Raw genomic sequence first — 23,886 nt, forward strand, 5'->3', positions numbered from 1 at the left:
ATTTTGTTTGAGGTGTACACTGTAAATAATCCCAGTGTTGCAGCTTGCAGAGTATTTAATATTAGCATCTCAGGTTGTCTTATTTAACCAATATTGTAGATGGATTAAATGTATAAATCCCAAATATTTTAAAGCAGTAGCGCTGACCTGTCATTATTCAGAGTATGATTCAAATGTGAGTTTAAGTCCTTGTATTATTTTCCTAAGTAAATAGATAACTCTTAATGCTTTATATTGGTACAATCCCTCACCGTTGGGACTGGGAGAGAAGAAAGACTTTTTTTCCCCATCTTGAAACTCAAGTAATTTTTTTTTCCCTGATTTTTGTCTGATTTTCCACCTTCTCTGGTGTTCCTACCCCTGGGGTCTCTACTCCTGTTCAAAACTGAAGTTCTGAAGGAAATGAGAAGGAGTAGTTTTTTAAATGAAAGCTCGTCATAACCAAAAGAATAGTTAGAATCATAGAATCACAGAATCATGATATGATAGAATATGATTCTATCATAACTAAAAGAATAGTTGAGGGTAAACACCCTTGAGTAGCCAGTATATATGTTTTTGTTTCACATCTGGAAGAGATAATTGTTTTTATCATTCCACATTCTATTGCACAAGTACCAGATTTAATGTATCCATCTGACTCCATATAGACTAATCCATCTTCTTGGAGACTAATCTATGTCTCAATTATATGATTCTTTTAAAGTTTTTTTGGGGTCCAAAACAATTTGTAACTTATTTTGGTTGAAAATATATTTTCTCTATCTGTAGCACCATCCTTAATAACAGTCATTCAATTATTTTCCTGTAGGTGTGTAGGTAATAGAAGTTTCTTTTGCAGCTGCACTACTTTTCTAACAGATCAGACACAGAACTGCACAGGCTGTGTAATTATATCTGAGCATTATATGTAATAGGCTTTTTCATATCTCTGGGTCTGCTGGACAAGGACTAGTGATTTGTTGTAGTCTGACCTCCTGAAAGCAAGTCAGTACATTAATGGAGCAGCACATCCACTGATGCGCTGCCTTCTGCCTGCCTACCCCAGCGTTCTCCAAACTTGTTTACATGTTTTCTGAAAGAAAATGAAGATTTGAGAAAAAAGAATGGCAAGAAAATGGGGCCAGGGCAGCATGAGAGTTACCTACAGCCCTTTGAAAAAAGTACTGTTATGTGCAGGGAGAAAGAACGTTTTAATTTGTTCTTTAAGGTGTTCAACTTAAATGCACGGAAGGATGGACATAGCAGCAGAGAGCAATTGACAGAACAACCAGCCTGCTCAGCTAGAAATTCTAATAGTTGGGATTGCTTCCCCAAAATGCCATCATGTTCCTCTTCTTTATGAGAGGGGTTTAATTTTATGAGAAGAGAACTACCTTCTCTTTGGTGAGAGGTGAGAGTAAGTGGTGTCTCAGCTTCTGTTGGCCCCATCTCTCCCTGTGGTCACCACACACAGGAGGGATGCCTGAGTAAAGATGCCTCCTGTTATCACAGTGGGGCCTTGTCTGCCACTGTCAGGTGAAACTACAAGTGTTTGTGTGCAGCAGGTCTGCATTAAATCCCTTTATTCACTTAGGGCCTAAGCAGCACAGTAGGAAAAATGTTAGAATTTTATTTCCTTATTCTTGAAAACTTGCCTCTGTGGATTTGCCTGAACCAAACATGAAAAGCTGTGGTTGCAATACCTCATGCAAGTAAGGCAGGAAGAGTCCATCAGTCAACATCCATCCATCCATCCATCCAGAGTAGCTTCCACTGTCTGAAAGGGACTACAAGGATGCTGGAGAGGGACTCTTCATCAGGGACTGTAGCAATAGGACAAGGGGTGATGGGTTCAAACTGAAACAGGGGAAGTTCAGGTTGGATCTAAGGCAGAAGTTGTTCCCTGTGAGGGTACTGAGGCGCTGGCACAGGGTGCCCAGAGAAGCTGTGGCTGCCCCATCTCTGGCAGTGTTCAAGGCCAGGTTGGATGGGGCTTGGAGCATTTTGGTGCTTTGGAGCACTAGACTTTACTGGTCTAGTGGAAGGTGTCTGTGTCCATGGCAGGGGGTTGGAACTGTATGATCTTAAGGTCCCTTCCAACACAAACCATTCTGTGATTCTATGATGCTTTGGCTACTGTATTTTCATCCCAGGTTAATGGGAACTAGAAAATCCTTGGTGTGCATTTCTTCTCTTAGTGAAGTAGGGGCTCTTCTCAGATGAGCATTGTGGATGTCCCTGAGAAGGGCTATGATGTTTGCACTCCACTCACTGACCACAGTTGGAAGCCACCTCTAAGGGACTCGAAGACCCACTGCACACTATCATCACTGTGTACATGACCAGGTAGTTTTGCAGCTCTTCCTGGTTTCACCTTTTTGGTTCATAGTGTTTCTTCTAGTTCATTCCATTTTCTTGACTGCTGTTGATCTAACTTACTGATACCACATCTTATCTTACCACAGCTGGGTGGTCCTATAAGGATACCCCCTGCCTCATGCAGATGAGAATAACTTGCCCTGGAGAAGACTGGTGGATTGCTTGGCTTTGAAGCTTTCTGTTTGTTAGAGAAGTGAATCCTCCTCTAGGCAGCAGATCAATTTTACCCAAGAGCTCTGAGCAGGACTGGGTTTAGAATCATAGAACTGTAGAACACTTTGGGTTGGTAGGGACCTTAAATACTTATCTAGTCCAACCCCCTGCAATGAGCAGGGACATCTCCAACTAGATCAGGTTGCTCAGAACCACATCCAGCCTGGCCTGGAATGTCTCCAGGGATGGGGCATCCACCACAGCTGTATTTCTCTGACAGCCTGGCTAATCTGTGCCTGCAGGACTGTGTGGGGTGTATTATTGTCATACAAGTATTAACAAAAATGTTGGTGGGGGGAGGAATGGTTCTATTTTTCATTATTCAAATAGCTGAAAATCCCCACAAACAGTACATCTGTGTGTATGCCCAGATGTGGAGCGCCCGGTAGTGAGGCCAGCTGGGATTAAAGTCTCATTTGTATAATTTGTAAAGGCTTTGGAATTTTTCTGATGGTTTTCAGCCATAATCTGGAATTTAGCTTTTGTCCGGCTGCTGGACAGCTTGCACAATAAAGCTGCCAACTAAAGATATTTCCTGTGCAACAGGGAAAACCCCACCACTTCCAGTGCAGTGACGGGGAAGTGGTTTGAGAAAATAAGAAGGGAAAAAAAATCACGCCCTGCGTGTTTTAAAGGCTTCATCGGAGAGAGCTCCACGGAGAAGTAGCACAACATACAGAAGGCTCATTTTCTGCAAAAGCAGCAATACAATGGTAAGGAACTTCAGAGCTCAAGATGCTCACTTGCACACAGCTGTTGAGAGCACCGTTGCACAGCATTAGATCCCCTTGCTCAGTCCTTTTTAGCCCTTGGTTCATGCTCAGAAGAGCACCTGAGGCGTGCTGGTTGCCTGAGCCCGCCTTCTGGAGCTGGCTAGCTATTCCCCATTGCCCTATTTTCCACTGTAATTCAGGCAAATCTCCTTGCTTCAACTGCTGGATAAACATGTGAAGCACGTCTGGGTACGTTTATTATCTGGAGAGTGCAGCATCTCTCCCTCTCACTCCTGCTTCCTACCCCAGTGAGTGGATGGGTGGCAAGGAAATATGTTCCTTACGCCTCCCAGCTAGGGACTGCCTGGAACTCGGATTTGGAGGTGTCTTGCTTCTGCTGGATAACATGGCACTGAATGAACAATGTGTTTCTTAAGCTGTTCTGTGGCTGTGGAATCGCAAAGCTACAGGAATGTGTTGTCTCAGAATGGGGTGGTGAAGCCTGTGTGCACAGCTCCAAGAAGAAAACCTCCTTCAGAAGTTGGGCTTGCAGGGTGAGCTAGCCACTACGAAAGAGGAACTGAAATCACATCTCTTTGCTCCCCAGTAAAGTTTTGAGGTTTTGGGCTTCTTTTGAATCATTTTTCTTCCCCCTTTCTTTTTTAAATAATCTTGAAATGAGCCCGGCTTTCTCTCTGGCTGTATGTGGTGATGAATCTGCTCATCCTTGCTGGCATTTCACAGCTCTTTGTTCACAGCTTTCTACCAAGAGAAGAACAGAAACAGACCTCGAAGCGAAGGAATGTTGTCTTTTTGGTGTTCTGGAGCTTTGTGTTAAAAGCCCTGCGTATTTTTCTAATCAGGATTACAGAATTAATTTGCATGGTTTATCCTCGGGTACCTTTTTCTGATGGAACAGAGTTTGTTTCTCTCTTGTGATAATTTTTATGCTTCATGGACCTTTTTTTGTTGCTCAGCTGTTTTTCAAGAATCTGTGGATTAAAAATGAAGTTTGCAGAAAGCAAAGCCTTCACTTAGGTAATTAGAATAACTAATCAAAGTGGCTTGATATTCTGTTGGTTCATTTGATATCTGCTGGTGTCATGGGAAGCATTTCTCATGTGGGTGAAGGGTGCGTTTGTTCGTAGCCATTTATATTCAGTTGGATTTTGACTGTAAATACTTGTGTTTCATGAAGATGAACATGAAGTACAGTGACCAAACGCTCCTGAGAGTGTTCTGGTGTTGCTGTCTGCATTCTGAAGTTGATTTACACAAGGTTTATGTATGAATTTTCGTTCCCTTTGGCAAGTAGGTGCAAAGGATACGTTGGTAGTAATAGCACAGCAGGAAATGAATGCCTCTCCAGTAAGAACTTGAGAGTATCTCTTGCTATTGTTTCTCAAGAAAAGCAGCAGAATGTGCTCATTTTGAGATACTGTCAGTGTAGATTTTTGTCTTTTTGCCTGTCTTCTATCGGAAATATAGGAAACAAAAATTACATTGATGTGTGGTAGCAAGTCGAAACAAATATGACAGTAAATGACAACTTATCTGTGTTCAGTACAGCTGTAATAATTTGGTTTGATTCCTGTTTATTTTTATTTTGCTTCAGCATGTTGGTGCGTGTGAGTGCCATAAATTCACTAATGATGCAGTGTCAATCAATTTGTAGGATTTGCCTGAAAACCTATTTAGTGCCAAATGACCAGGATATGGGATTTCTTTTCTTTGGAAAAAAAAAAAGATTTTGCATGAAATGAAAAGGGAAAAGGGATTCAGGAAGGGGGAAATTGATTCAGATAAAGTGAAATATTTCCATTACTTGAAGGGAGAAAGATTTGTCTCAGTAGAAATATTATTATTTGTATATTTATGTTTTTTATGTCATAACATAAATCCTGTAGATCATATACAAATGTCATGAATGTGTCCCATAATCTAAAATATCTTCATAAAAAGCACTTGGCAGTGAGCATGTGGAATGTTCCATTTTGGCAATACCGGAGTGTTGCAGCTTTTAGAGAGATGTTTGGATGTGGATTTGTTTTGATTTGTTTCAAATACTCAGTGGCTGTTTATTACTTACTTTCCACCTGGGCTGACAGGTGCAGTTCATCAGCTGTGAAAGACTCTAATGAAAGGCTTAAGAGGAAAATGCAGTGTGGTGGGGAAGTGATTGCCAGAGATTGAATGTAAAACCTAGAAGGGCTGCGAAAATAAGTTCTTGGGCCCCATTACACCATTGGTGATGAGGATCGCAGACTAATTTTGGCCACTGAACGATCCACAGTGGTAGCAATAACATCTGGGGCTTGTACACACCAACCTAGAAATGAAAGCAGGAGTAAAATGGAGAGAGATGGGTGTTCTGTGCACGTGGGGTGGAAGTGGAACAGATATGACCACAAGGCTTCTTGTGAATGACAGGCTTTGTGGTTTGCTTACCTGGGAGAGTTATTTGCTGGTTGATAAGAAGGTGTAACAGTTGAGTGCCAGGATTTCTCCCACAAAAGCAACATTTTAGCCCATTGGTATATCTGCCAGCTAGGGAAGAGGTACACTTTAAACCTCATTTCTGAAAGTGGCATCCATGCAATTGTCAGTTTAAAGAAAAGGTGGAGTGAAAATACCCTGGATTTAGTTCAACAGGAACTTTGTTGTTAAAGAGTTGGAGGTTTCTACATTGTGAGTCACAGGAGGACTTTTGACAGGCTCCCCAAAGAAGTGGCGAATACTCCATCCCTGGCAGTGTTCAAGGCCAGGTTGGACGGGGCTTGGAGCAACCTGATCTAGTGGAAGGTATCCCGGGGCATGGCAGGAGGTTGGAGCTGGATGAGCTTTAAGGTCCCTTCCAGCCCAAACCAGTCTGGGATTCTATGGTGTGTGACTCACAGCACTGCATAGCCCAGATTCAGTATCAGTATGACATACCTGGTGCTCTCAGTGAGACCTCATTCATAGGAACTGCACTGCACTAAGTCATATCCTGACAGTTACATTTAGCCTTCTTGAAGGAGCACTGGTAAATCCTTGAACTACCAGTTCTGGAATTTGTATTTAAATAACAATATAGAACACTTGGGTCTTCTTTTTCCCTTGTCCCAGGAAAAAAAAAAACAGTGGGAATGATCTATGGTGAAACAGAAAAAAAGAAGGAAGAGCAAACATCTTTAACTGTCTTGTTTAAGTAGAAACACAGAGGATTCGACTTAAATGTTAAGAAAACCTTTCAGCATTAGGATAGGAAAACACCAGAGTGGATGGCTGGGGAGCTCTGCAGCATTGGCAGTCATGAAAAAGAGGCTAGCTGTATGTGTGCTGGGAGTGATCTCGGTATTGCTCGTCATGTGTGGGGACAAGGGAACACCTAGGTGATCCCATTTCTTTCACAGCCTAAGGCTCTGCCAAAGTGGCTTGAAAGCAGCAGTAGCTTGTACTGCAAGCTCTCTGCAAGCTCCCCTGCAATGCAGCCTTCTGAACTTTTAGGTTCAGAAGTCAGCTTGGAATAAATAAGCATCAGTCAGCTGATGCTCACATTACAAAGCAAAAATGGAGAAAGAATATTCACTAATGGCTCTAAGACATGGCAAACATCCTTATGAATATGTTGTTGTGGCAAAAGTTTATTAGCTTTTGCTAAGACACTGTGAGGAGCTGTATTGGATATGGCTTTTCACATCTTTTACTGCTGGTAGATGCCTGAAGAGAGGTCCTGCCCCTTATTAAGTCATTGCTTTAACTGCTGTTAGCTCTCCACGGTTGTGATTTCACCCCTAGTGTTTATAGTCAACTAAATTATGGTGGAGCATGGGTTTGAAAACCCTTTCCTTTATAAAAAATACTTTCATAACTGCCACAAAAATCTTTATTTTCACTTCAGTTACCCTGAAACACAACATGTTTCTTGGAGGCAGAAGGTCAGATTAATATGCCAGATATGCATTCATTTGTGAGCCAGGGGTTCCTGACATTCAGCCTCACAGGGAAGATACAGGGCGAAATAGCCCAGTTAAATGCTGGCATGTTGTGCTCTTACATGTGTTCTCCTACTGGAGGATCAAACCGCAATTACAATTATACCAGTATCATTTCAGTGTTTTCCTCAACTGCCGCATGATGCTTATCTTCTGGGGAACAGACCTAAAAATGGTCCTTACCAAGCTCACCCTCACAGCCTTCATTCACAAACCAGAATGATGGCTTTGTGCCCAAGTTAAACCAGAAGATGTTTTTAGCCTGACTCTTTTCAAATGAGAAGATTAACTCAGGATGAGGTGCAAAAACCACTGAACTTGACCTACATCCAGCCTTATCCTTTGCAGAAGTCTTAAAAGGGACCTTTATTGTCTTGTTTCAATAAGACTTTGTGAAAGGAACTTCTTTAATTCTGAGGAAATGTAATTGGAAGACTAAAATTCAGAGGAGACCCAAATAGCTTCATAGGAAAAGTAAGTTAAACATGCAGATGACTGCGAGAAATGAAGGAGGATGTGGTGATGGAGCCGTGTGCACATGGTGCTGGGTAAGTGAAAATTTATTGTTAAATGGCAACATGGGGGGAGTATAAGTGGCAAAAGTGTATAAATCTGAACTGAAGGTGGTACAGAATCATGGAAAGGACCTTGAGATCATCCAGTTCCACCCCCCTGCCATGGGCAGAGACAACTCACACTAGACCATGTCACCCAAGGCTCTGTCCAACCTGGCCTTGAACACTGCCAGGGATGGGGCAGCCACAGCTTCTCTGGGCACCCTGTGCCAGCACCTCAGCACCCTCACAGGGAAGAACTTCTGCCTTAGATCCAACCTGAACTTCCCCTGTTTCAGTTTGAACCCATCACCCCTTGTCCTATCACTGCAGTGATACACCTCACATGCTGCTTGTCCCCGACATAACAAGGACATGGAGCTGTTGGAGCAAGTCTGGAGGAGGCCACAAGGATGAGCAGGGGCTGGAGCACCTCCCATATGAAGACAGGCTGAGAGCATTGGGGCTGTTCAGCCTGAAGAAGAGAAGCTGCGTGGAGACCTCAGAGCAGCTTCCAGTGTCTGAAGGGGCTACAAGGCTGCTTGGAGAGGGACTCCTTCTCCGGGGGACAGGACAAGGGCTGATGGGTTCAAACTGAAACAGGGGAAGTTCAGGTTGGATCTAAGGCAGAAGTTGTTCCCTGTTGAGGGTGCTGAGGCACTGGCACAGGGTGCCCAGAGAGGCGTTCCAGTGTTCAGGGTCAGGCTGGAGAGAGCCTTGGGTGACGTGGACTAGTGTGAGGTGTTGGAACTGCATGATCTTAAGGTCCTTTCCAACCCAGACCATTCTATGATTCTATGACTCTGTGATTCCTGCGGTTTGGCACATGCTGCAGTGAACAATCCTTCCCATCTCTCTTTGCAAACTCACTGAGGTTTGTTTTGAAGGGCCTAGGTATATATTTTCATTCAAAAAGTATATCTACGTTTTCTGTATCAAACCTATTCAGGCTCCTTCCTACATCTAACTTCTTGACTGCTGATTTCAAAGGTAAAGGAGACAGAGGAAGCAAATTGGAGTGTTTCACATACAGCTGTCTTCCATAAACAACAACCAAAAACCTTTATTTTCCCTCTATGCTAGCCTTAATTTGTTATTTCTTGTACCTGGCTCCATGTTGGAATTCAAAGGCCCAAACTGGGGCAGTGAATGGTCAAGAGGATGCGTGTTTTTAGGAAATGCCTTACATAGCACCATCCTGTTGGTTGAGCTCTGAATAATTAATATAGGCTGCAGCGCAATTATCAGGCCAAGTTCATTTTTGCTGGCACAGGAAAGTCTTGATTTCACTGTAAGGGACAGGGACAACTTCTTTGTTTTATATACATGCATATATATATATATAAAATTCAGCCATATATGTGTATGCTATATATATGCTACATATAGTGTGATTTTCAGGAAACAGCCTTGGTAGGATATTCGTGTGTGCAGTGTTTGTGTGCTATAGTAATGATTCTTCCTGAAGGGAGTGAATGTGAAGTTGCTTTCTTGAGCTGGAATTATGTTTGATTTCACTGGGACTGAAAGGAACTGAAATACTTTAATTCAACAATTTACAACAAGCAGTATGTTACAAGCTCTAAAACATCAGCCCAAGGGAAAAGGCAAATATTGCTACTGCAGAGAAAGAGTATTTCAGGATGCTGAGTTTGAAGAAATTTTACTCTGACACTGGTAAATAAGAATTGATAGGCTAAATCTTTACTGTTTCTCTGGGCACCAGGCTGAGGCCTCTTCTCTCCATTGGGAAATGAAATAAGAGCCTTGAGCCTTATAGTGTGTGTGAGGCTGGGACAGGGAGAGAAACCGTGTTGGGGTCCTGTGGCAATGCCTGAGACACCATCACATGGGTTAGCTGGAGTTTCCCAACCACTGATGTAGAACATGGCATCAACACAGCAAGAGGGTGATGGAGGGGCTTCAAGGATGTCATCCTACAGCGCTCATCACCTACTTGGGGGGGAACATCATTGTTAACTGCAGCTTGCCTCTGCCTCCAGCCTAGCAGTGTGGTGAAACAGGTCTGCTTTGGAGGGGTCCCTGGCCACCAGTCTCCCAGCTCTGCCATAGTTCAGCAGTTATGCCTCTTCTCCTGGCTCCCAACCCCTCCATCTCCTCACTCACGGCTGAGCCCCTCGGGAAGTTCAAGGAGCCTTGAGAGTGCTTTGAAGGACTGGAAACTAAAGCATTGATGTTGTTTTTCTGCTCAAAATTTGCACTTGTGATACTTTGTTCAGTTTGATGTGGTTGTGTGTTGCATTTTGGAGTCCCCCACAGAGCAACAGTTCTGATCTGTGAATAGTCCTGTATGGATAGTCCCGTATTTCAAAAGTGAGGTTGTTTGGCTTTTTAAATTGTCATTACTTAATCTAGAAGAATTGTCACATCCACAAAAGGTGCAAGAATTGTAAAGCAGCTCCTGTCCTGCATGAGTCTGCTCAATGCAGACCTCAAGCGACCTGAGGCTGGATGTTACACCCGGGCATAGGCTGCAGGGGGAGTTCTCCCTAGAATGCAGCAGAGGGGGAGAATCCCCTCCCTCGACCTGCTGCTCACGCTCTGGGGGTGCAGCCCAGCAGTAATACTCATTCAAGTTTCATTGTTATTAACCCAAAAGTGTTTGCCTACCTTTCACACTTTGGAGTAAGGCGGAATCATAAAATCACAGTATTCCACTCTGCCCAAAGCACATCAAAATGCAACTCAGCTCCATTGCAATATGCTATAACATAAATAATGTCCCTAGGGATTAAGATGGTTTAACAGTGAAGACATATTAGTCTCTATGGCACAGAAAAAGAAGTGGCTACAACCGTTTCTTCAAATGCATACAGCTTTAAGTGTGAATTCTCATTTCACGGAGAGAACTTGCACACTATTAGAGGTTGATAAGCTTTAGAGGGGGCATTGTAATCTTCTGTAAAATGTGTGCAGGACCAAAGCACAGATTTGGAGTTGTTGGTAGCTCTCCAATACGTAGGAGAGAAGCATGAGATGATTCGATTACTCACAAAGTGTTAATCCTGCAGCAATGAGGAAATTAAAACAAAAATACCAATCCTTGTGTTTGCACCAGATTAACTAGTACAAAGAGGCAAATCTCTTCTTTCATTGTTGCTTTGAGATGTGTAATCTCTTTGCCTTTTGACTCTTCCAAAGTTCACCTATGGAAAATATCATTACAGATACAAAGCCTGACTCTAAAATTGTGTTATTGCAAAGCACTCTCCCCCCATTGAGAAGTCAGTGCTGTTTGTTTTCTGTTTTTACAGAAACAGTACTGATCAGACCAAAAAAAACCCATGGTAATATGGGGAAACAGCCTTGCAGTGGGTCACATCTCTTGTTTTTCTCAAGTTGCTGGGTCAGCATTCATAACTGACTGTCTGAACTCATGCAGTGTGTGCAGTGAGATAGGTGACTTTTTGGTAGTGTTGCCTTGGAATGGTGCAGGTTCTGTGCACCCATTGCCGCTTGAAAAAGGATGCAGAGCTTGACAGTGTCTCATGGCTTATAAAAACATAGGAGCTCTGGGGACAAATCCATTAGGATGAATTATTGACATCAATGATGCTAAATGTTGAAAGTAAGAAACTGAACTGCAGTTGTGAGTCCTTCCCTCCAAACTAGGTTTTCCACCTACTGTTCTTTGCTCTAATGAGGTCCTAATTAAAGACTTTGTCTACTCTTTTGGTTTCCCCAAATAGAAGCAGGGGTATATTCTTATGAAAACGTTATTTTTTGCACTGCATTCATGGGCTCATTTTCTGCCATTATCTGTAAATCTGTGTAAATAAAGGCTATTTTTAAAACCTTCCTGTGCTGTTCCAAGGCTTGTTTGTGTTTTTCAAAAAGCTGTAGTGTTGGCTTTACAGTGTAAAAGGGGAGAGCACCTCTTCTGATAGTAGCAAAACCAAATAAAACCATGAGTAATGTGAAACAGATATTTGCTCATGACTTACCTCTATTTTCTTCTTGCCTCAGTATACCAGATACTTGAAAAGTATAAACAGTAAAGAAGTATTCAAAAATGTGTATGTTTATACTTGGAGGCCTAAAAGATCTCTTTTTGTGTAGAAGGATGGCAACTGTTCCTGTTTATTTGTTGTAGAATTATTCCAAATATGTAGTTTATTTTTCTGTTTTAGGCTCCTAAGGACCCAGTCTCTGGATTGGTACTATAATAATGTTAAAAGCCGCTTTAAGTGTTTTGGAAGTGCCAAAGTCCTGAAGAACTTATACAAGAAGCATAGACTGGAGAGCGGAGGTTGCCCTGATGTAATAGGTAAGATTTCTTACTATAGGTTCATAGAATCCCAGACTGGTTTGGGTTAGAAGGGACCTTAAAGTTCATCCAGTTCCAACCCCCCGCCACGGGCAGGGACACCTCATACTAGAACAGGCTTCTCCAAGCCTCTGTGTCCAACCTGACTTGAACACTGCCAGGGATGGAGCAGCCACAGCTTCTCTGGGCACCCTGTGCCAGCGCCTCAGCACCCTCACAAGGAAGAACTTCTTCCTAAGAGCTCACCTCAATCTCCCCTCTGGCAGGTTAAAGCCATTCCCCCTCAGCTTATCTACTTTAACACACAAGATGAGACGGTGGAAAATCTGAGATAATTTCAAAAGAGATTTTTTTAAGGCTTTTTTTTTTTTTTTTTTTAATCAAAGAAATACCTCGGTGAACAGAAAAAAGAGGTGAAGTGGCTGGAGACCTGTTTGTGAATTCAAAGGATGTTTAATCATAATTATGCCATTGATACAGAAGAACTGTTCCTCTATCTTCAGTCTGTAAAGTAAATTGCAGTTTATATCCCAGCCTGTGTTCCAAAATTTATCACTGTTCCAAGTAGTCCATGAATGAGAAAATAATTTTGCATCCAACATTTGGCCTTAGAGCACATTTCTGTGGGGTTTGAGGCAAAATTTGGGTAAATGGGATACATTCAGCATCCAAGTTGACCAAAACTTAAGATTAACCTCAGAGTTTTGCATGCTTAAGAGTCTGAAACTGGCCACATCTTATTTTTGTACTGGTATTTGTAAATGGTTAAAAGATGCTGATTAAGTATCAGTGTCACCCTTTTAAATGAAGAGATACAATTCTCCCTTAACTATGCCTTGCCCATAAAAGTAATTGGAGATACAAAATGGGCTAGAACAAGTGGCATTTGGCTTCTAGGGAGAAACCACCCATGCATTCAATTCTGATTTGTTAGTCTTTTTGCTTTCTTTGTATCAAATCCATTTATCTAGAGAAGATTCCTTAACAGTTAAGAACAAGTATGTCTGAAGGCAAGAAAATCCGTGTCAGTGAGGGCAGTCGTGGCACATGGAATTAAAAACTGTGAGGATGGATCCTTCAGAATGTTAATAACACGTGTTGCCTGTACTTAAGCTGTAGAGTCACTGCATTTGTCCCGGAATGGAAGTGTGGACAATGCAATGATGAGTTGCAGTGGCATGTGCACTCTCTGTGAGACCTTTCTAAGGAAGGCCTTTAAGTCTAAATGTCATTGCTAACTTTCTTCTACTCTCCATGTGAGGGTTAGATAAACCCTTTGTTCCCTTTGAAGATAAATACTAGTATATGTGTCTAGGGATTGGCTTATTTATACAGCGTTGCCCTTTAAAATGTAGAATCTATTTCAACCCCAAATGTCATATTAAAGGCAAACTCCCTGTACTTCTGCCATGTAAGTTTTATACCTAGTAGCTTCTTCCTGTCTTTTATTGTACAAATAGTTTTCTCCATCCAAAATGAGAGGTCTTTCATATAAAACTAGTCATGTTCTGTAACAAAAGCTGCTGCAGTCATGGTTTATACAAGAAGTTGGAGGAATTTTCTGGCTATCCCTCTTTGTGTTCAGTGCCACTGTATCTTGAGTGAATATTCTAACCTAATTCTATTCTAATTTTATATAATTCTATTCTAATTCTATATTCTATTCTAATTCTAATGCCTCAGCTGGTAATGCAGAGTACTGTCTTTTTTTTGAGCAGAAGGAGGGTTTTTTGAAGGCAGCTTTGAAAATGAAGGAAGCATTTGTGGCAGTGACTCTACGTTCTACCGACAGACAGAAGGTATCCTGCTCAAAATCTTTTGACTCAAACATTCAGCACAATACTAACAATCCTGTGTGTAACAAGCTGGGCTATCTCACTTTGGTATTACAACCAATACGTGCTTATGCTAGTTTGATTTTCTTAATGTCCAGGATTTGTTACTTCTCTCCTATTTCCTTTCCTATGCTCATATATTTTCATATATTCTGTTGTTGAAGTTTACACATTTTCTTCCTGTGGTTCCCTCTGAACTATTTTGCTGGATTCTAAAATAAGAAACATAAAAATCTTGTGGGTTTTTTGTATTTCACATTTACATTTCAGAAGTAACATATAGATTGAGACCTATTTCTCTGCCTTCTGGTGTTAATTTTCATGTGCAGAATTATGGATTGAGGAAATTAACTTTGTCATGAACACCCTAAGATTTGAATATATGTCCAGAATATGAGTCTGAATTTTGGAGCTCATCATGCAAAATGTGGATATGTGAAGTACATGGTGTTTTTATCTGATTCTTCACCTAGGACACAGCATGATGGATACCCTTGCTGTGGCCTTACGTGTTGCAGAGGAAGCAGTGGAAGAAGCTATTTCTAAGGCAGAGACCTACAGTGACAGCCTGGTAACATTTACAGAAAATTAAATGTAGTAATTTAAACAGAAAAATTACATTTCTTTTAATTTGGGTAGTGGTACAAAAACAAATAGATAAAAAAGAAAACATAAAGAAGTAGTTATCTCATGCCATATCTGAAGAGTTGGGTGTGAGTTTCATGAACTTGTACTCAAGATGCATGTTACAGTTCAAAGTTGACATGCAATTTAAGAACCTGTAATTCTTTCCACAGTGCCAGTAAGGGCATTTTACCCATTTCCTGATCTGTACCATTTCTGTGGAAAGGCTGTTTTTCTGTGATTTTAGCAACAACAGATAACCATTTTCATGCAGGACAAGCAGAATGAGGCTTGTTACTTACAGGAACACAAGGAGGACCTCATAGAAGAGCTGGCCACAACCATCGTGCAGAAGGTATGGCATGCATTTTTTCCCTAGCTTGTTTAATAGCCAAAACACAATCCTTTAGTCTGGTGAGCTTTAACTTTGCTAGCAGCAAAAAGGATGACACCAATGTAGAAAGGAGAGTAAATGAAAAGTTGCTACTTCAAGCATCACAGTATAGGCTTAATCAGCTACATCTAGACAGAAATAAACTTAATCCAGTGCCTAAGCTGTTGCCCTGCACCCTCAGAGCTGAGAGGTACCACTTCCTCAGATCTCTTACATCTTTTCTTGGAAGAGCAGGCTCCTGCTCCATGGAATTTTACATCTGTACTTCACTTCCCAAGGGACATGAAGTTTTCCAATGTAGAGAAGTGTGGCTCCTGACCATACCATCTACTGAACTCTCCATCTGCAACACATACAAAAAAAACATTGATCATTAAAACAGAACTCTGGTAATGATGCTGTGAGAGACACCCAAAAAATCACAGAACCCTGTGTCTGATTTGTGTGGCTTTTTCTGGAAAGCTCATTCTTCTCCCTGTGAAGCTTGCAGTTGGCACTGATGCAGCACAGAAATGGGGGCTAGTGGGAACAAATATCCCTTGAGTTTGTACAGTTTAGAGCAAGGAAGGACAAGCATGAAGAAGGTGCCCCTGAGCCCCCATCATCAATAAAGTAACCACTCTGCTGCATTGGTCTCCCTCCATGTGAACTAAGCTAATTGCCACATCTGTGTATGGGATGTGGCATTTGACAATTGTTGGATCACACATCAGAAGATGAATTTGTTGTTTATTAGGCTTTAAAGAAAAACCAGAAGAGCAGAGGCAGCTGAATGGGAAGTGATCTGCCTTCTTTTTTTAATAGGGATGTTAGAAGCTTAATCCTGCTTATCAAGTCTTTGATAGTCCAGAGCCTATCTCAGCCAAGCTAGAATTGCTACCACATTTGTCAAAAGCTGCCTAACAAGATATTCTATGCCACCAAATAATATTCTGTAGGTATTTTAAACTGGAGTCAGAAAAGTTGCGGAAATTAAATGCAGCAGGATATAATCTGTCAGTGTAGAGAGACAGGTAGTCTGTGTGATCTTCTCTCTTTTAAGGCAATGTAGATTTTCAAAAGCAAAAACAGTGCCTAGACACCCAAGACCTCTTCATTTTCAGCAGAAATCCGTCAATGTCATGGAAACCTTTGAAATCCCCCTCATATCTAGTGCTTTATGTTTCTTCGCAGAAATTCTTGTCTGAGAAAATACTTGACACTTAGATGCTGCTTATGTTTAAACTGCTACTGTTGGAACAGCTTTCCACCTTTATTTAATTCACCTCTGATGTTCCTACAGGCGTTGCTCATGATTTATTGTATCAATGCTTATGTGCTGGCAAGCAGTATGACTTCAGATAAGAAGAAATGCATGCAAGGTGTCAGAATCATCTTTGCATGAACTGGAGTAAAAGCAAAGGGAAACTCAAATGTTCTTCTTAGGTGGTTTGCCTTGGGACAGGGTTAATGTAGTTTTTTTCTTCCTATGGCTCAGAGTATTTCCCAAGCACCCTTTTTTTTCTCTCTTCCCCTCTACCCTACAGATTATAAAGAAGCAGAAAAGCAAAGCTGAGCAGGCGGAAGCTAACTTCGAATGGCCACCATCCAGGAGCAGTGGCCTGGCGTCGGTTGCTGTCTCAGATCAGAGCATGCTGACTTTTCCAGGGAGCCGCAGGGGGTCCTACACATTATGGGTGAGTGATGTACTGGTGCTTTCTGCTGCACAAGACTGTAAGATTAAACTTATGGCTAAGTACACTTACTGCCTGCAGTGGGGTGTAGATACTTTGAATAAGAGACTCATAAAATGGTTTGGGTTGGAAAGGACCTTAAGATCATCCAGTTCCAGCCCCCTGCCATGAGCAGGGACATCTCACACTAGAGCAGGTTGCTCCAAGCCCCGTCCAACCTGGCCTTGAGCGCTGCCAGGGATGGGGCAGCCACAGCTTCTCTGGGCACCCTGTGCCAGCGCCTCAGCACCCTCACAGGGAAGAACTTCTTCCTTAGATCTAACCTGAACTTCCCCTGTTTCAGTTTGAACCCATCAGCCCTTGTCCTGTTGCTACAGTCCCTGATGAAGAGTCCCTCTCCGACATCCTCAGCATCCTTGTTCTTGCTGAGAACGAGCATTAAACCTGTGTCCAGACATAGTGTAGCTCAGTTGCATTCTTTCCTAGCACATAGTGGGCCATGGAAGTACAGCACAGACACTGTGTTGTATTGGTGAGTGTGTTGGGGAGGACTATGTTTGTGATACGAGCAATCTCACTGCTTGATTTGAATGCTAACAGCACTCAATACCCTGGTGTTTCTTCCTTCAAACAGTTTTTATGCTCACTTAGCTTTTATTTGGATTTTTGCTGAGTATTATATTTTTCTTTTGCACAGTATTAGATTTCTGTAATATTTCTTTTTCTCCTTGGCCATCCTAAAGAAAACAGCCACCACCAACAACAGAAGTAAAATCAACAGTAGAGCACTATTTATGTCTTACACTAAAGAGTATTTTCTCTTTCTTTCACTTATTTCTCAGCACAATGCCTTTAGCTCTTGCTATAAACCTGAAGAAAATCTGACAAGCTGCATTAGTAACATTTTACGAAGAACAGCAAGGGAAAAGAAGTGAAAATAAGCTATAGGCTTGGATAAGCTGTTTCATAGTAGAAGAGGGAGAACAGTCATAGATGAGCTCCAGTGCATTTTGATACAGCGGTTTAAGCTGCTGCTTCCAGTAAGCACCTCTCCCCCACTGAGCAGAACCACCAGAACCAAATGTGTGCTTTGCCGTAGTTTCAAGCTAAGTTTGCTAGCGTGCACTGCAGTGAAAATAGATTGATGCCAGAATCAAAGACTGTGGGCCAGAATGGCTGAGATTTAGTCTCACATTTTTGTCCTCACCTATTTCCAGATCGAAGGAGTGATGCCTTTAAGCTGCTGCTGTTAACCAAGTGATCACAAGTCAGGGTGAGCATGCTTAAGTGCTTTGCTTGAGCAATTTACTTGTGGAACGTAAGACCCGGAAGAGGGAGAGTTAATTTTCTATGTGACTCAGTTACTGAGTTTTCTTTCTTCAGTGTAAGGACAGGACCCAGGGGAACATGCTGTTCAAATCCTCAGTTATTACACTAAAACCCTCTTGTTCTTCTGCATTTGGAGAGATAAGCTGGAACTCAACACATTTCAACAGGTTGCCCGAAGAAGTGGAAAATGCCCCATCCCTGGCAGTGTTCAAGGCCAGGTTGGACACAGGGGCTTGGAGCAACCTGCTCTAGTGGAAGATGTCCCTGCCCATGGCAGGGGGTTGGAACTGGATGAGCTTAAGGTCACTTCAACCCAAATCATTCTATGATTTCTAAATTCTGTTCTGAAGTAACACGTTTGAGTCCCATTTTTTTGCCAGAGGGAGCTCGTTGGTTTGAGAGGTAATAGTCATTGTGGAAAGTGCTGGAGTAGCAGAAATGTCACACTAAGGTGAGAAGAGCTGCAACAAACAGCTTCAAAACTCCTGCAGCCATCAGTCAGTACGGGAGACCCAGATGTGTTGTACAGTGCTTTGTAAAGATTTTTCTACCTCTTTACGGAGTCTGTCACCACATTTGTTACTGTTTGGTTCAGTTGTCATCCCACAGTGCATTAAGGAACAAGAATGAATTTGACCATTTGCCACAACACCTGGCAAACAGACTAGGATTGAAGCAAGCAGAAGCAGGGTAGATTAAATGAAAGGGAAGAAGAAACATGATGAAGAGAAAGACATACAGAAGAAAGGGAGATGAGGATAGGAGATCTTAGGGCAGGTAGGATTTCATCATTTGAAACTGGAAATTTATCTTAGATTTTTTTGTCTTATGTGTAGAAGATAACATGTGGTTTCTCTAGCACAGTGAAGCTAGCAACATATAGTTACTTATGGCAGTTGCATGCTTTAACACTGGCCTTTGGAAACCCATGTTTGTTACTGCATTGCATTTTGTTACAGTGGGAGCTGTAATAATCCCAGATATAACTGTGTGGTTATACCTGCCAGGCAATTTTTCTTTTAATCTCTGTGTGCAGCTCATCCATATCAGCCAGAAGCTTCCAGTGGGCTCTGGAAGCCCTGCATTACCTCCATCCTCATCCAAAATCTCTTGCTTTGAAATCATCATTAAATAAGTTAAACTGCCTCTTTGTAGCACATACTAAATGCTGCATGCAGGGAACTTGGGCTGTGTAAGCTGAGGACAGCACAGTGCCAGGGGACCAACTGCATGAAACCTGCTTGACTGGAGCAAAATCTGTTGATCTTCATATGAAGGGACACACACACACAATGTATTACTGATTGTTTAACTGCAGTGCTGTGGTGTGGCAGTAGCTATAGATACTCTCTTTTCCTTTTTTCGCCTTCTTAGATTTCTTTGAGAACTCTTTGCCCACACTAAAAATAGTGTTACAAGGATGAAATTTTTATTTCCCTATCTCATAAAAAGAGATGGATGGCACCTTCTGTTTCTCATAACCAATAAGCAGAGGCTGTACAAAGTTTGGATAGGAGGAGCTTAGAGCAATGGGAGGATGTTTCTCTGCTCTTTCAGTCCATTTACCTCCATAAATCACTGCCAGTGAGAGCAAACAACCGCTTGGCATATTGTATCCCATACAAACATTGTTGGAGTGCAGGCATCCTGGTGTGCTCTAAGTGCTATATTAGTGGTCTTTATTTTACAGCTGAAAGATTGCATATCTAAACAGCAGCTCATTCATAATTTATAGTACATAAACCAGCTAGGGATATAGGGAAAAGGAGGATTTCATTAAATACACATTACGATGCACCTCAGGGGAAGCAGAAATTTACTGGTTAAGCTCATTACAAGATCCACAGTGCACTGACAGTGGTTTATTTGTTCCTATTTCTGTTTTCTTTTGATTTATTCTGAAGAGAAGGAAGGCTCCACATGCCTGAGGTCCAGCACTGCTTTGGAAACCCTTGGGAGCTCTGCAGGTTCTCTGTACCTTTGTAGGTTTGTCTGAAACCAATCTTTGAAGAAAACCTTTTTGAGGAGGAATCCTGTCCTACAATGCAGTGGCAGAGCTGTTTCACACCAGGGAGGCACAACCCTGAGAAAGTTGATACCAGCTGACAGCACTTCTTCCCTGTCAACAACTCCGTATCAGAAATATGTCTAATTAATAATGTGTCATGTCATGGGGAAGATGGAGCTTTCAGCTTTTCTACATGAGCTGGGATCAGAAGGTTGTCACAGAGTCTGTTGCTGGGACCTACTTGCAATGAGGCAGGAATCCAATTACCCAGAAGCCCATCAGATGAATCCTGATATGTTATTTAATGTTGTTTCCTTCCAGAAGCAACCAACTGCAGCACTACCCTCTCTGCACAGAATGGGAAAGAACAGTGCACCTTGAGATGGAAAAGCAGTTTGTAGTTTAGAAAATAATGGGTCATTTTTTATTAATATTTATTATGAAAAGATCAAACTCTCTCTAAGTACTTTCCAGGTTACAAATCTGACTGTCATCTGCTGACTTTGCAGGTGTAACATTGTAGTCTCACTGCAAAAGTAATCTGGATTTCAGCTCAAGGCAGTCCTGTCCATAGTAATGTGTCTGGTTTTCCTCCTTCCACTGCAGCAGAAGGATACAAGTGCATTTCCAATTCTCACTCAGCAATTAGTGCCACACTTTAAGGCTTCAGGTGGCTAAATAATCAGTGCAAGGCTAAATATGACAGCATTGTCCTTTTAAACTTGTTTGTGTAGTTTGAGTTTGATTGAGATGTATCTCTAGCAGAAGATTACTGGGTTTTTTTGTTTCATAATGCTATTCATGCACTTGACAAGCATCCAAGAAGAGAGTTTTGGGTGCTGGGTATGTGATCAAGCCCATGCAGGCCTAAATTCAGCTGTATTGCACTTACTGCCAGCAAACCAAGATAGGTTTTAAGACATGAGAGGGAGTAGAAGAGAGGACAGAGAAGGGCGGTCATTCTATAATGTTCTTTTTCAAATAGTTTAGGTCATGAGTTGTTCTTTCCACTTTATTTTGGTTTATTTCATTTTAAAGATGCTATTGTAGCATACTGTTGGGTATCACAAAGCTTGAAGGTCTGACTTCAACCCTGTGATGCTCAGAGCTGGGCTGCCTGACAAATCTTACTTTCTTACTTTATTTTTAGATGAAATCAGGGTGCATATTGTCACAGCGAGAAGCAAATAAACACAGAACACTTCAGGCTTCCTCTGTCAAGTGGGCGTTTGAGTAGGTGATACAGTGATTCTCTCTGATGGGCGAGTGCTCTGCTGAGCACAGTGTTGTAGTTGAGGGTCAGCGCAGGACATGAAAGGTTGTGCAGGGCACTGAGCAACCTAGAAATTAATGAGAAAAAAGAATAATCATGTTCAGAAAGAGCATTGTCTTGGAAAAAAAAAACAGTAAGTGAGTTTATGTGTGAGGCTCCAGTTCGACTTGAGACCAAAATTCCAGCTCTCCTCCTTCCATTCCCTTTTATACACATGCATTCTCCCAGTGAGGTACACTAGTAGTGACTTAGAATCGTGACGTCCTACAGCATACCCAGGGATCTGGCCTTTGCAGTTGCTCAGCTATCTCATCTGTAAGTAATATGGTAATACTGTCATACTGGATGCTAACTGAGCTCTCGGGATCTTCACATGAAAGGTGTTACACAACTGGGAAGCATCTCCCATGTTTGGGTTTTGGTGGGGTTTTTTTAAGAGGTGTAATGGAATATTCCAGGTTAGGGGGACAGAAAAAGGCTTGGCCATGGGGGAACATGAGAGGAACATTAACAGCTAAAGGAGTAAGGGTACCTTGTACTACTTAGATTACAGTTGCATTGGTACATCTGTCCTCTACTCCTAAGCACCTATTAACTGATTTACCACAAATTTCTACAGACTTGTTCACATAAATCCATTACATTGATTGAACTATGCTATTTCATGCTTCTAACACTCTCCTAAATGGTTAGCCCCGTAAGCGCAATAAAAGGATGTTTATACTTATATTCTGGAACCAATATTAAAATATCCCTTATTATTGCAACCAAAGCAATAGCATTATGACATGTGGGGCCTGCTTATTATTTGGGGGAAGGAGGGAAGTCCCTCAAACACTATGCATTGTACTTCTATGTGGTGATGTGTAGAGCTGCTTGCATCCTCAGCAGCAATGGGTTTGCTGGGAAATAACCTCTCTCCTTTGCAACCCATCTCTGGCTCCTCAAGGTCAGCTAATCCTTACTGAACCACAATAACACACACAGCCAAATGTGGCTCTACGTGTCACTACGCCGCTGCACAGTTCATCCTCCTGATGAACTGAGCATTAGTTTTGTACTCCTTTTAAAGGAACAATGCTTTTAGGGGGATTGGCTGCCTGAGAGGCCAGTAGAAGGATGTCAAAGCATCCAGTGCAGCCAGGCTATGTCTTTGTCTGTAGTGAACAACAAGCCCGCTTGTGCAGACCCTGAAGGAGAGATGCTCTAAGGCTTTTGCAGGAGATGGAGCAGTCCTCTCTGCTTTCTCCCAGCCTGCTGTTCAAGGGTTTGCCCTGATTGCTGGGATATCTTGACCAGAGTTTAGGTCAGGGCATGAAGGTGGGAGTTTTCTTTCAGCTGAATGTGAAAATCTCCTATTCATCTGCCTGATCTTGCCCTTTTTCAGAAGCCATGGGGTTGTTAACATAAAGGATTAACTAAGGAACAGATGCTTGAAACCCTTGGTATTTCACTCACACTGCTAAATGTCTGGACTGCATACATTTGAGCAGAGCAAAAATCACTTCCAGGGATAAATAGGCTGTGGTGGAGTGGCAGCATTCCCAAGCTCATCCTGTCTCCTTCCTGGTGTGGGAGTTACTTACCAAAGGATACATTCGGTGGTGATGCTTAGGGATTGCTACTGTATTTGCTTAGGTGGGTGAGACGTGTTGGTTCTGTCTGTGCATTAATTGCATTCACAGAGTGTTTCTGCTGCACTGCTAGCATGGCTGTAGAATTTGTGGGTGAGAAGAGGGGATGGATAAAGTTGCATCTATTCATCTGTGTTTTGCTGTCAATTCTAGGCTGCTTCCCTAGAAGAAAATTTATTCTAAATAAGTACAGCATAAATTACAGTTTTACCAGTTAAACCAGACTGAAGAAGTAGGGTGAAATAGGAGGGAAGTGAGGAGAAAAACATGGGGGATCCAGAATATCCTTTGTAGAGTTCAGTTGGTTGCTTTTAGGATCTATTTTGAATTAGCACTCAGGCTTCTCATTAAAAGAAAGAGGAATTACCCATACTCTTTCATCTTTTGAGGGAGAATGTAGAGCAAAACCTGTATCTTGTTTCTCTAAACAATATGCATACATATGAGAGAGTTATTCAGGGTAAGGAATCCATAGATTATCAGCAGTAGACTGAATATTCACAAGCGTGTTTCGTAAAAAGCTGTTCTTGCTTTTGGTTACTCATTTGGGTTTTCCTTATTCACTGTTCAGGACATGAGCTTGTACATTTTTATAGACAGAAGATGGAGTATTTATTGAGTAATAGGAGAGAGTGTGTGTGGTTACGTTTTATTCACTTCTTCAGTCTTTCATCCTCAGAAACTCCATAGTCTTTTCCTTGTCTTTGTCAGCCAGCAGTGAAACAGGACTGTACATGCAAAAATTATTCCTTTTAGTGCTGGCCCAGTACAAGATGAAGGCTGAGTTCTTTCCATCCAGACATTATAACTATGCAGCAGAAATCCCCTGAACAGGGATGAAGAAAAGAGAATAATAATGTGTCTTGTATTTATTTAGAAACCACCATCTCACAGCAGATGCCAGCAGGCAGGATTCGGTGGGGAACTCATCTAACTCAAGCGTTTGGGGGTGCCGGTCAATACTGTAACTGTTTTGCAGGCTGTGCTGTACTGCTCAGCAATCTGGTGTG

At 42.0% G+C, this 23,886-nt stretch overlaps 1 protein-coding gene across 1 annotated transcript in view; it reads left to right on the forward strand.

Annotated features, from left to right (window-relative positions):
• Positions 1-11,973: 11,973 nt before the first annotated feature.
• MYRIP (myosin VIIA and Rab interacting protein) overlaps positions 11,974-23,886 on the forward strand; it is a 50,952-nt gene continuing 39,039 nt past the window's right edge. The window contains exons 1-5 of the mRNA XM_010011472.1: positions 11,974-12,106; positions 13,825-13,905; positions 14,415-14,512; positions 14,840-14,920; positions 16,486-16,635. Coding sequence (XP_010009774.1) covers positions 14,423-14,512; positions 14,840-14,920; positions 16,486-16,635 — 321 coding nt within the window. The 5' untranslated portion in view covers positions 11,974-12,106; positions 13,825-13,905; positions 14,415-14,422. The remainder of the gene's footprint in view (positions 12,107-13,824; positions 13,906-14,414; positions 14,513-14,839; positions 14,921-16,485; positions 16,636-23,886) is intronic.

The sequence above is a fragment of the Nestor notabilis genome, unplaced genomic scaffold (genome assembly GCF_000696875.1).
Source record: "Nestor notabilis isolate BGI_N333 unplaced genomic scaffold, ASM69687v1 scaffold143, whole genome shotgun sequence".
Classification (NCBI taxonomy): domain Eukaryota; kingdom Metazoa; phylum Chordata; class Aves; order Psittaciformes; family Psittacidae; genus Nestor; species Nestor notabilis.